A 14,271-nucleotide genomic window follows, 5' to 3' on the forward strand; every position below is an offset into this window, starting at 1 on the left:
GACTTGTGGCAATTAACTCTTTAATCTATCATGGTCATGGTAACTTATCAAAGACTGCTCTTGATGTTAAAATTTTACAACAACTAACTGTAATATGAGCTATAATTCATCACATATTGATGGGACTTTAATTAATTTGAAGAAACGATAATGAAAGTACGAAGTTAATAATGCAAACCATCTGTAAATGGCATTGGTATATACATATTTAGAGTAATAGCACGATGAAATGAAAGCCACGATACAGTGAGGTCCGAAAATAGTGTGTGTGTGGTTATAAACTTTGGTTCAAGGGGAGTAATAAATTAGCTCATTAAAAATAAAAGGTCAAGATAATAATTTCGAGGACCGGTTTGCGTCGATTTTTTTATTACTCAATTACGATCAACGGTAAAATAACTGATAACATTAGGTTATTTTCACAAAACTACGCGCAACTACGGTTAACATGCATGTGTCCATAGAATGTTTCACATATTTCAAAACTACTATGTTTAAAAAAAAAGAAAATCAGATCGACTAAACCCATCCCCAAACGCACCTGGAAGAGTTCCTCTACGATAGAGTCGTTATGCAGTTTGTGGTCCAGCCGAGGATTCGTTGGTGCATCCTGGATGTATTAAGATACAGAAAGCATTAACGTTTAGATGTCACTATTTTAAATTTCAAATCCCCTAAAATAATGGGTAGGGCTTGGCAAATATACCACATGGCCACAATGTAGGACAAACGTCCTATTTTGGTAAACCCAATACGATACATATAGTATTGGTCGAAAAAAATACACATGAGTTGCTAAAATGTAACCGTAACGCCCAGACAGTTATCATTTCATTTATAGACCCACTATTTGGGCTAATACATCAAATATTGGATCTATATTAAACCCATATGTACTTGTTGCCAATAAAAGACCCAGATGGGTTCCAAGAAAGCCCTAAGTGACACCAAAACATATATCCATAGAAGAATAGCTTAAGGTAATTGATCCGCGAAATAGTTAAAGAAGTGTTGAAACACAAAATATGTAGACAATATGTTCCATATTATAATTGCCAAAGTCGTGCTCGTAGGTGTTTATCAACTTTTTCAGTTGTTTAAATTAAAGTTTGTTTACCATTAGCGTTCTCGAGTAGTTTTTAAAATGTGTTTTATCTGGTAAGTTTCAAACTGTGTTGTATCATCTTTTAAGGGCCCTATGCTAATGGTTCAGAAAATCATTAGTTTTGAAGTTAAATATATTATAGAATACATAGAAGGCAGGGAACGCTTTTATTGTTTTGATGACCCTTCGGTTGAACCGAATAGGCGTTATAAATTTAACGAGCGAACCTCGCTTGTACACAAATGTAAGTAACGAACGTATCATCTCCCCCCTATAAAACTGTATTTGATGAAGATTGTAACGTTAATATCACCTGCTGATTCACAAGTATTGACCGTTCATAATGAATATTATAGGTATTATAAAGTATTCGTGATAAAGGTTTTAATCACTCTACGTTAATATAAGATTGTTAAACCAGACCGTACATGATCAATTTACTAATCGCTTAACCTTAAGATAGGCTTATCACTCGTGCATTAGCAAAGTTATAATCAGGACACTGCACTTGATAATTCACTTGATACTCCCCTGACACATCTGTTTTATAAGGAAGGCTGGCGTAGTGAATATTTTGTCCGCCTAGCGATCGGGACGTCACATGATCGTTGATTCCCCCCAAAGACACTAAGTACTGGTTCTATCCTAGCCTGTCGAAGAGGCCTCGAGAGCGTTTAAAAAAAGCCCCAAGCTTTCGATGCAATCAAGCTACACAAAAGAGTCCACACTAAGCAGGTCTGTTTTAGTATTACCTCGTTGTACCCATAGTAAAATATGTATATAAATTGTTCTGTATAAAAAAAAGTTGCTATCACATTGTTCAGCTCCTCTTGCAGTCCGTTTACGACTAATATTATTACAAGGAAATGTTCATATTATCGTGTAAAACCCACTTTGTAATATGCTCACGATGAATGATATTATCCGGGAACGTACTTTAACCTTGTTAAGCCAAATGTGAAATCCATCAATAATAATAGATGTTGAAACCCATACATTATTGAGCCTTACATTTAATCTGTCTTGGTGAATGTATACTTATCATCGGGTTACGTCGTTGGAGTCAAACGTGCAGCTGATTTGTTAAGAATGTTTTAATCAGATTTTATTAGTAGTACATTGCTGAGCACAGCTAGCAGCCTGTCCATTAGGAAACAATATAATCAGGACTCTTAATTATAGCTTGTTTAGCCAGTTCAGTTTTCGCATAAAAAGTATTATGTTTCGGACAGGTAAGTTGGCGATCACCTCACGCATTCAATGAGGAGTGGAACGTTGTTATGACATGCTATATTAATATTTAAATTAGAATATTAGGGATGTTATCATTAGGAAAATTAACCAACCTCTTGTTGAGCTTCTCGTGCAATCTCGTAAGGCTGGTTGTTTCTTAATATATATATTTCATGATAAAAGTTTTATTTCATAAAATACGTTTAATAACTGTAGAATAAAAGGAATGCACTAATAAATTCCAAAAATCAGGAGTAAAATGCTCAAGTTTAATCATTTGTGTAATCGTGTTTTAAGTTTGACGTCAGCATACTAGAGATGAAAAGACTCTCAATTAAAGTTCGCGCATTCATAAATTTATCGTTCATACGCATGAAATAATGTGGTGTCTAGCCATAATACAATCTCACAATTAAATAAAATAACATGCCTCTTATCATCATGCAACATTTGTATCAACTTGTTTCGCTTCTGTTGAAGGTCGTAATTGACAAAGATAATACTAATTAACTTTATGATTAACCGTCTGAGCTCATGTTACATTAGGAAAGTGATATTCGAGGCACTCACATTGTTGGTTTACCACTTAAGCAGTAGCGCATAAGTAAGGTTACACAATATAAAAAAAATGATGCTACTTTGTTTGGACCCTCTCCCATTCCATGCAAGAGGAAGATTGCAATCATTTAACGTTAACAAAGCATTGTTAAACCTCTGTTGGTGTCCGTTCAAATGGAAAATCGGGACGCGTATTACCTTTTTGAGCTCTTCGTTCAGTTCGTCCAAGAGACATGTTAGGAACTCCTGAGAATCCTGCTGTTCAAAGCCTTCAAAAATCGGATGGCATCGACCGATTTCTTTCTGAAATGCGTTTATGTGCTGGTTATAGAATGGATTTCATTTAATTCGTCTGATGTAAACACTTCGCTCAGATTTAAAATCTAACATCTAAAATCTAAAGGCACCATGTCATTCTGTTGCAAAACGAAGTTGATTTATCGGAAATATTGATAACTTTCATCTAGGACTTTTATGTCGCCCTTAAATATTTATCAGTTTGATAAAAGACACGTGTATAATACAATCACACAAATGCATTGCATATACCTTAAATAGAGTGGAAATGAATGAAACACATGCATCGTATATGCACAGACGCAGTCTGGGAAACAACTGATTTGGGACAAACGGAAGTAAAGTTATAATTTACCTTTAAACCCTCGGGACTAAGACAGGAGTCTTGGCCTGACCACATGGCTTTTACTAGGTCGGCAAACTGACCTACTAACTGACCTACTAACTCCCTACGTAGGATACAAAACGTCCATATTAATTGGCTTGTTACTAGGCCGCATACTTAGCTACATTATTGACTTCAATGTACTAGGAAATACATCCTGCCAATTTAAGTTTAAGTTATCTGCGGTATTCTATCAGTAAAAACAACACAATTCATCATTTCATTAAAAGAAATATTAAACAGACAATCTGCAAATATTATACAGCAATGGATGTCTCTTCACAATAAGACCACCTTTCAACTAGCATTATTTGAACAATACGATTAAATTACCTGTCATACAGGTATTTGTCATTCCGGAAGTAGTGAACCAACGGGGACGTGCTGTTCAGGCACTGAATGGTGCTGTTCATGAAGCATGTATTGCCTAGGTTTTTGAGTCCTCTTACTCCTCGGGTTACACAAGCAGGATTCTTAATAATAAAGGTACACAGTGGCAACTGTATTTGGAGTAATTAGCAAGCATCATGAGACGGATTCGATCTCAAACCAAGAGGCTTTGAAAGAAGCCTCACACTGATGGATCTCATGACATGGAGATGAGATCGTCTCAATACGCTTTATGATGCTTACCATTTTAGTATAAGCATTTTGCACAGACCTGCATTTCATAATAAACTAATATCCAATGGCTTCTGAGAAATGTGACGTTCTTTTAGTGACCGTACAGCCATTAAAAAATTACAATCTAAAAAGACATCCACACAGTATAATCTAAGAATTGTTAATTGTGTTTTGCCATATCACTTAAAAAGTGTCTTGAATTAATCTGTTTGAATAAATAATTTAAATATCAGAGATAATCATTCAGTGTTACCTTTATACGTCGCTTACAACTGTAAGTGATGTTAATCTTATATTTGTTGCAGCTTGAACTATTGACCGTTAAACAGATTTTGTTGGACATATAATGTCTCTCTGTAAACGTGTGGTCAGTTTGAGTGTTGTACGATTTTAAGATATGCGTAAGTAAAAGAATATTTCTAGTAATGAGAGCGGTATGAAATAAAAGTCGCCGTGTACGTACAGCATCCTCTTTACGTTTCTTCGGGGAAGGCGACTCTTCTTGAGCGCTATCTGTCGAATGTGAATTCTTTAGGACTGAAATTATGGCAGATCGATTGTGAGAATAGCATTTTGTTTCTTTAGTAATACTATTAACCTGATACAGTGTTTATAATAAAAAATAAAACAGTTAATAATCAAACGTCGTCAGGACCGGACAGATTGTTCGATTTAAAACCGATTGCCTTAAATATGTAAATGACATTTTCCTCGAAAAAATACTATTAGTGCATAATCGTAATGTAATAATATGAACATAAACAGAACGTTTTGTTTGAAATTGTATTGTTTCTTTTACTTTTAGATATGTTTATTAAGTTTCAAACATGTGTATGTCGTATACAAATCATTCTTAGCATTTATAAATAACTTATTGTGTAATCGTTCCTCAGGAGAACATCTTAATATACATCGGCAAACGAATTAACAGTGATGGTGATTTGTTGAGCCATGTATAGAAAAAGTGTAAAACCACATGAAACTGTCTGTCTATTAGAACTTTTATATTGTTACTTGTGTGATATTGTTACCTTTTTTCTTAATGTAGCTTATCGGTATATACAATATCTCAGGACTTGAAAAGTAGATAGTTGGATTATGGTTAATTTTATGTTTACAGTTTGTTTTGTTTTGTTTTGTTAGTTTTCACCGTTTTCTATGGGTATTTTAGTCATATTACTGCGGTCAGTTTAACACCTCACACTTTTCACATCATATATTGTTAACAAGTGCTTATTGCACATATTCATGCCAGTAATGGAAAACTGCCCAACTTGAGTAAGAGTAAGGTAGAACTGGCCCCTAGAAATCATGTTACGACCGATGCAATACAAGTAAGTAACGGAAGGCATCTATTCAGCGATTGTCGGATTTGTGGTCCAGCGGTATACATTAATGTGCAAGCTTGTCCGGTAAACTTGTGATGACCCTATTTCACAAACAAAATTCTCTTATAAATTTGTACAGAGAATGAGAAATAGTGGCCATACACCTATCAAATATGGGCCTTATTTGGTCAAAATTGTCTAAGCCGAATTTAACAAGCTCTGTATTTTTTTTAATGTCCAGTTCTTTTTAATGAGGCTGTTTTCGGAGAAAACGCGAGGTATTGTCATAGCCTGCTCGTCGTCCATCGTCCGCCGTCCGGCGTCGTGCTAAAACCTTTACATTGGCTCTAAAATCAAAGTGCCTCTACCTACAACTTTGAAACTTCATATGTAGATGCACCTTGATGAGTTCTACACGCCACACCCATTTTGGGTCACTAGGTCAAAGGTCAAGGTCACTGTGACCTCTAAAAAGTAAAATAAATTCTGACATGCTTTTGCAGCCGTGCGTGGCACCCGTTATGCGGTGCTCTTGTTATTTCATAAAACAATTCATTTTCTTTAGAATAATAGAATCTTAATTTTTTATTTGAAAAAGTTAATGAGAAGAGAAAAGTTCCTAAATACATCGCAAGTGTTTATCTATGTTTTAACTTATGAAGTCAGTATGGATACAAATAAAGCATTGAAAAACAACTGTCATCAATTACACCATCAGTTATATTTTTAACAAGTAAAAGTATTTTTCATTTTTTCATTTTAATGTTTACTGGACATCTTTTATAACATAACAAAATTCACTGTTTTAGGTGGTTCCTCAGTTGTAAATTAAACAAAAGGAATCTATTTGAAATACACATTGTTGCTATTTTGTTAAAGGCGTACATAACGTAAAAACATTAGAACGATCTCTAAATCTGATTCTCTTTAACCACTAACATGCCGTCTGGGGTTTGCTTCACCTCGTCATGGGAATCATTCATGTCGGGTTTAGGCAGGAAGGCTCCAGTTGCTTTGTCTGGGTTTCGATTGTGGTCCAAGTCTTGTTTATGTGCATGACATTGAAAATTGAAAATGGGTTTACTTTTTTATGAAAACAGGGTTACTTTATTTTGGAATGTGTCTGACTGTTTTATGACAAGAGTTTATTTGCTGCGGAGAAATGAGCTTAAACTAGCATAAACTATAGTTACTTAAAATTAACATCAAACTTATTCATAGCAGTTATTGTTTAATAACCCTATTATAATCTCATATCCGAATCGTAATGTTCAAATGAAATCGTGTTATACATATTAAATTAAAATCAACTTGATTTAAATAAGTTGTTGTGCCCGAAAAACGCGCGCACTTAGCCAATATACACTTTGGAAAACATATGCCAACTACGTTTTAAGCATAAAAACCATGGCAAGCGTGGGACCGTGGGTATATGACGGATAAAAGCCGTTGTTACGCAGAGAGCTAGATTGTTAAGAAAGTTTATCTTCTTCACAAGTTTCGCAACATATGATTATAGATTACATTTATATTTTTGACGCTAGTGTGTGTATGTACTTTACATCTTGGACTCGCTCGCTAAATATGAAGAAGAATTTATTGATGAAAGTTCGAACCACACATGATCCAGATTAAACGTATCTATATGTTGTTATTAACGTAGAATTCGCGTTTCATCTATTACTTAAATGGAAAACTGCATTTGATTTATATTGCATTTTATAAAATGATAAATGAAATTATCCATTTAAAACTAGTGCAAGAAAAGATTAAATAAATTATGAGCATATAATTGTACCAAATATATGTAGTGGTTCAATAATGATAATAACTGTATGCCTCTCAACGCTACCATACATTGGAATATACAGTCATGCATGTAGTATAATTTCGACCATCACCTGACTGCTATGAAGGCAATTGCGAATTAAGTGCAGTTAATATTGCCACTCGTTAAGAGAAACCGCTAAATCAGTACGACAATGTTATTGTTCAGCTAGGAAAGTGTGTGTTGCTTACAGTTAATTCATAAGAGGAGGGGATGATTGGATGCAATTCGTTTGCCAATTAAAGGTACAATCTGAAATATGTCAAGGATGGCAAATGTAGTTAAGCTTCAATCTGGCTCTTCTATTTTGATATTTAATGAATCAATTAAGTGATCAACACGCGTAGCAAATAGGTGATTCATTAGTTGTGATAACTTTTATCTCACTCTGTTGCCGATTTTTTTGATTGTCAGACAAAATGTATAAAAGCGGGCAGCCGCGACACACCTAGGAATGTTTATTTTCATGCCCGGCATGACATGGATTAATGTCATTTTTTCGAAGTGAAATGAGATTTATCTGTAAGGAATTCTATCATGGAAACCTTTTGCTAACTCTAATATTCCTTAATATTGCATATTAAGTTGTTATCGCTATTCATTTATGCACATTTAATCACCTTCTCGAGCTCGGTAAATATGTATTCGTTGATGTCCTTTCTCTTCATTAACTTGCCATAGGCATTGTATAAACGCTGTAAGGTTTAGTAACATGTGTTAGCATAGGTAATTATATTTAATTGCAGCTCTGATGTCAAAAAGCATCCGATAACAAATAATTGTTATTGATAGATACTGGTGATGTTTTGATGTGATACATATTGTCAGTTCTGAGTATTAAAAACTTGGCATTAACAAGGATCTTATACTTGATATTATCATTTTAGTTGTTCTTATTAGCGTGTTCATGCCAAAATTCGAAAACAGCGCATGCGTACTCATAAGTCACAACACCACAGACAGAAGCACATGAACTTGCACAACGTGTGAGTTATCTTCTCTTTTAAAAAGACCATACTACTATTGGTTTCTAATAATATATCATAAAGCATAATCTTTGGTCATGAACTAAAGCACATGATTTAAACTTTTGACATACCTGTTGGGAGTTCGTCAAAGTACCACATTCCATCTCGCTTGCGTTTTAATGTCTCTTCGTCACCCCTGCAAAGTAAACATTGTAAACATTGTCAATTCTTATGATAATTCTGTTAAACAGAAGGTCAGTTCCTGATGTTTATCTACTGTTTGCATTGAATTTTTATACAACGTCAACCAAAAGAATATAATCTGATTGTTTAAACCATAATTTTTTAGCATTTTATAGACATGTGAAAGCAATATACTACAATACAAACATGCATACTACTTTAGACAAGATATGCTTAATACAAGGCGTATGCTTTTTCTCTCTACTCTCAGTTGGAAGTGATGCAGATAAGGTATAAACAAACAAGCATGTAATTACTGTGTACTTTAATGACAAATAAATGAACAGTGCTGAATATAAGTAAACATAAATATAAAATATAGATATGTGAAAGTGATATAGGATTTATACAAAAAGTGTAAATCAAATGATGTTAAGAGAGAACAAAGCATTTTACATAAGCATTACTTGAGGTAGTTATCAAATAAGAAAGAAATACAAGTGGTAGAGTTTCCCTAACTTGAGAAAGTTGCGAAGATTAACAAAACTGTTGCGGGCGGGGCGTCATTAGAAGGAAAGGGTCTGTTCATGAGATAGAGTATTGTTAATAATATATATGATATCTCGGATGAAAGACTTAACATGTTTGAATATTATTGACGTTTCTTCGTATGATACGGTTTTGACACCGAAGACAAGTAGTTGCAAAGGTGGGGTATGAAAACTGGACAGATTGTCAAAAAGTATTGCTCTGTATTCATTATAAATAGAGCAAACGAAGAAAAAGACATGTATCTTCAATCTGTTCAAATTGAAAACAAGGACTTTCCAATACGTTTTTCGCGTAAAGAGGTTCGTTTTACTAAATGTATTCGCGAGCGTGAAGAATATAAAGCGTCCACTCACCATCATAGTAATGCATTGAGATTTTGTTTAAATTTGCTTTGAAGGTAAAGTCAAAAGGAGAAGATCTAACAGGTTAGCGTAAAGCGTTCCATTGGTTTATAGTTGATGGTATAAATGATTAAAAATCAGTGTAAAAAACCTGTGATTTACATGGAATGTTGCGATTATTGTCGGACTTACGAAGCGGATGTTCTTTTACCAAGGAGGGGATCAGTGCACACTAATATGGGGTTGATAGAACATTATACATCTTGTAGAAGAGGGTCAGTTTATTTTTAGTTCTGTTATGTGTTAGCAACTCTTGATATAAATTCTGCAGCTATGCTAGACGTATTCCCCCACTTAATAGCCTTGCTGATTCCTATTGAATCCTTTGGGTTCTTTTTCATCCTGTGTAGTTATATTATCACATCAGTGTATTTAGTGTAATAAATTTCGTATATATAGATAGACTGGCTTGTCTATCTAGGATAAACTCAATAGATATCGTTAGATTGATTATTAACCATGCTTTATTATTAAACATCTGATTCACATCATTACCTTAAGCTTTGTCACAAACATGAATAATACCCTCGCACTGCACTGCTTTGTCTACTATGATTAAGTAAAAAGAAAAAAAACTAAAGAACGTGTTTGTCATTGGAAGTGTGTTGCATATCTACATTTCATGGAGATTATATATTTTAATGTTCAATTAAGTCGCTAAGGAAATGTATAAAGATATATAAAGTTGTTTCCACCACCAACGTATAACATTTTATGACTGAACCACATACCACATTACACCGATATACCCCTGTAACATTTTGATTACCCACTGTACAATATAAGGATATTGTTCAACCTTCACGATTGGTTATCAGTTGCATGTATTTACCTTTCTGCTGCCGGTAAAACAACGAGTTCACATTAAATTCAGCTTAATACAATACGTTTCACCACAATCGAAATATCCGTTCAATTTAACGTTTATAACATATCAACACTATCCACCAAATACCCAACATCACTGCCGCAGTTACATTTTATTAGACGTATGTATCATTGCACCATCAAATTAACTTTTACAGAAGATGCCAATTTATAAATAACAACATCTCTCCATAGACAAATTAACTTTTACAGAAGATGCCAATTATTAAATAACAACAGCTCTCCATAGACAGACAACCGCTTTTGTAATAAAAATACTTTTTATATCAGTGAAATGACCTATTTACCGCACATAAGTTGAATTTGACAAGAGGTGAATTAGGTTAATACAGACTTAAACCTGTATATTCATAAATGGAAGAAAAAAAAACAGTTGTGTGTAATGTTTATACTACACATGCAATTAAATATACTTAAAAGTTGGATATATATCAAATTAACAGGGTGCTGTACCCTGCTTATTGCCCCCACCTTTGTCTCCTGTCTGTCTGGTTTATATTAATTGTGAAAATTCTAATAATATATAAAACGATATTAATTTAAAATAAAAATACAATGCTAAAAAACCATAACAAGACTTATACTGAACTGACCCGGCTTTCGATCAAGACCGTTTAATCATAACCGAGCACATTTTGTGATCTTTAACCTTTCAATTATGAAAACAATCCCAATTATGATTAGCTAAAAAACTATTTACACATTAAATCTCTGCACGTATTTGGAATATTTGTTATCTACACACAAAGTAACAGCGCAATACATCCAATCGAATATATTATCGGAAACCATTGTATTTGTTTTTAGTACAAGTCACCTAGACCAGACGGGCTCCATTTCCAAATTTCACGCTAGGTCTAAATGTAGGCAACTACAGACACAAGTACAGCTAAATGCTTAATCAAAAGGTTTTTTTTTTCGGCGAGGTCATTTTTATATTTCTTAGAACTGGGACATTGACCGAACCCGTCCATGATGCAATCCCATACTTTTCAACCTAGGTATGCAAGTCATAATCAATAAGATAGGAGTCATGCAAGTCATAATCAACCTGATTTGTTTTATCAACAATGTCATAATCCGAAAAAACTTCAGATCTATGGATTCTTATTAGTTATCTCATATAATAACATAGAAGACAAATGTGAAATTTCAAGTATCAGTTGTTGTTATAGACATGTATAGACATGTGTATTTTAAGCTCATATATTACTCTCAATATCATTAGTATAAAAGGTTGATAATTCTTCATAGATGCAGATCTTAATAATTATGCACTTTTTTCAGTGTAATTGTATGGTGATTCTAAAGTAAAGTGTGAATTTTGACTTTAATATTTGTAATAGTTTCAATATATATGAACCTTTAACACTTAAATCAAACCCCTAATTACCTCTTGAACCTTCTATGTTTACGTTAAGCGAAAGAAGGTGTTTAATTTAGCTAAAACTTATTCAAATCAAGAGGCATTTGAACGTGACGCAACAGATGTGTGAAGCTTTTTTTAAGATATATGGAGCTGCTGCATATTATCTTTACAGTTAAGCGGTATAAACACGACATAAATCGGCTTTACTGCAGGTAAGATGAATAGTTCTTTCTCAGTGACTTCATATTCCGGTTCCTTTGGGATTTATGTCGATCCAACTAATATATGAAGTAGTTACAAAAAATGTTGTTGTTAGACTAAACCTTGACCCAATTTCGAATTTTTTGAGAAAACATTTACCTGACTCATTATTTATATTTTTTATTAAATTGTCCAATATTATTGAATATATTTATATATGATACGGTTTTCGAAAACATTACTCTGATATTTCTTAATACAACAATATATGTGACCATAATGCACGTATGCCACCGCTATATGTCACTGCATTCAAACACGAGTCTTCTGTCACGCACATAATGTGAATACGCATCATGATAATGTTATAATGATAACTATGCCCTATAAGTAAACACCATAATTGGTGCACGTGAAAAGTCATTTCAATAGAAGCACCGATTGACCTTTTTTTAATCCTCTAATCAAGATACTAATGGGCCGAATGTGAACATCTACTATCATAATATATTTTTAAACGAGCGACATTTTATTTGCACATGACATTTCGCCTTGTTATGATGGTCATTTGTGCAACTTCATTTTGTAAACAAAAGATGTCAAAAAGCGATGAACATGAAATAAACAACGCCCCATCTTTCAAATACGCAATTGTAATATATACATGCGGCGAAATGTCTTGATGTGGTGTTCTATAGAAATTCTAAAATACTCAATGCAGTTATCGGAACGACTACACAATGTTCTTTCAATAATACCTGAGCTTTTCAACTATTTCCTATTTAAATGACACACTATTCATGATTTCCAAAGAAGTTGATATTAAGAGGACATTTAATGGAAATGTCTGAAAATAATCAAATGCGACTTTAAAGTCTCTATAACGCTCAAAATCAACGAAAATTTCGTTAAGTATTTCGTAAAATATAGTTAACACCTTAACAATCAGTGTTCCTTATAGCAATATCCAAAATTTCAACGCTAGATGTGGTATGATTACATAGATTTTTGTAGATACAAAATGCTCGTGTTTATTTATTTGTGGCCACAATTAATTCCCGCGAATATATCTATTCATACGACACACGAACACCATTTAAGTGTCCATGTGTCGTATGAATAGATATGCAAAACAATAATGAAAACGAGCATTTTGTATCTACAAACATCTATTTTACCAGTCCATATCTGGCGTTGATATTTCGGCTCTTGCCATAAGGAACACTGATTTTTAATTGGTTACGTTTATTTTACGAACAATTGTACGAAATGTTCTTTGATTTTGAGTAGTAATGTTAGTTAAATACATATTTTTACGGATACAAACAAATGAAAATAAACCATTATTTGGAAAAAGTTATTTATTTATGAATGTATACATGTTGATAGTATGTTATGTTATTTTTTATGTTACTGGAAATGTATTTGATTGTCCAAAACTTAGGGTAAGAGGCTTATAAGAGTCATCTGAATTATCAAAAATGTTGGGTCATTACCTGTTGACACATTTGGTTAGCATGTTCTTCTGTGGAGGCACTCCGTCCGTATTTGTACATAGATTGTTGATGTTAGATGTTGCGTCCAATTCTTTAAGAAATGTATCAGCTTTGTATGACACATCAGTTTAAAAATCTCTATCACTTAATTGCAGAATTACCATAGAATAAGTTACTGTTTAAATGAAGAAAGCTAATTTCCTCTCCATTCACTCATCGTAAGAGCATTAAGAATATACATGATGAACAATACAACTCCGTACTCATTTGCAATAGCCTAAATGGACCTTTTCACAGTTTCGGCAGATATTGAAGTTTTTCATTAAATGATTTATATTAATGTATATCGCAGTATCGCAACATATAACGATAACAACAGAACTCTCCAAATATTTTAATCGTTTCGCGTTGCAACGCTTAATAATTTTCAGGTTTTTAAAACGTAATAAGATGCATATAATGGAAGTTTTAGATCTATATTAAACTTAAGATCATGGTGCGTGTTCAGTGGTACTATTTCCTCACACATATAATAACTACAACGAAAGTGTGCAAGTAAGTAACAATTTTGTTAATTTTGTGAATTTACCAAAAAGTGTAAAGGTCCCCTTAATAATTGTTATCATCATCAAAAGATTGCATGGCTATTACCTGTTTATACATGGCCATAAGATATTCCATTTAAATTTGATTTGTATTTTAATGTACACTTTCTGAATAAATTACAAATCCACCGATGAAAAAAACTCACTTTCAACGGTACTTGTCTACATATGATACTATTTACATCAAAGCGAAATGTTCAACACTTTCGCAATACATGTTCGCTACAAGTACATCTTAATTGTTAGCAAT

General features: G+C 33.4%; 1 protein-coding gene across 4 annotated transcripts in view; it reads right to left on the reverse strand.

The window, feature by feature from the left end:
- The window catches only part of LOC127838072 (uncharacterized protein PF3D7_1120600-like), a 51,633-nt gene that overhangs the window by 13,889 nt on the left and 23,473 nt on the right, over positions 1–14,271 (reverse strand). For 3 of the 4 annotated variants that reach the window (XM_052365636.1, XM_052365634.1, XM_052365635.1), the window contains exons 7-13: positions 13,417–13,507; positions 8,458–8,522; positions 4,666–4,739; positions 3,912–4,051; positions 3,549–3,642; positions 3,095–3,199; positions 542–610 (exon numbers count right to left, since the gene is read on the reverse strand). In XM_052365636.1, coding sequence (XP_052221596.1) covers positions 542–610; positions 3,095–3,199; positions 3,549–3,642; positions 3,912–4,051; positions 4,666–4,739; positions 8,458–8,522; positions 13,417–13,507 — 638 coding nt within the window. The remainder of the gene's footprint in view (positions 1–541; positions 611–3,094; positions 3,200–3,548; positions 3,643–3,911; positions 4,052–4,665; positions 4,740–8,457; positions 8,523–13,416; positions 13,508–14,271) is intronic. The other variant, XM_052365637.1, reaches the window with a different exon arrangement.

The sequence above is a fragment of the Dreissena polymorpha genome, chromosome 7 (genome assembly GCF_020536995.1).
Source record: "Dreissena polymorpha isolate Duluth1 chromosome 7, UMN_Dpol_1.0, whole genome shotgun sequence".
NCBI lineage: Eukaryota > Metazoa > Mollusca > Bivalvia > Myida > Dreissenidae > Dreissena > Dreissena polymorpha.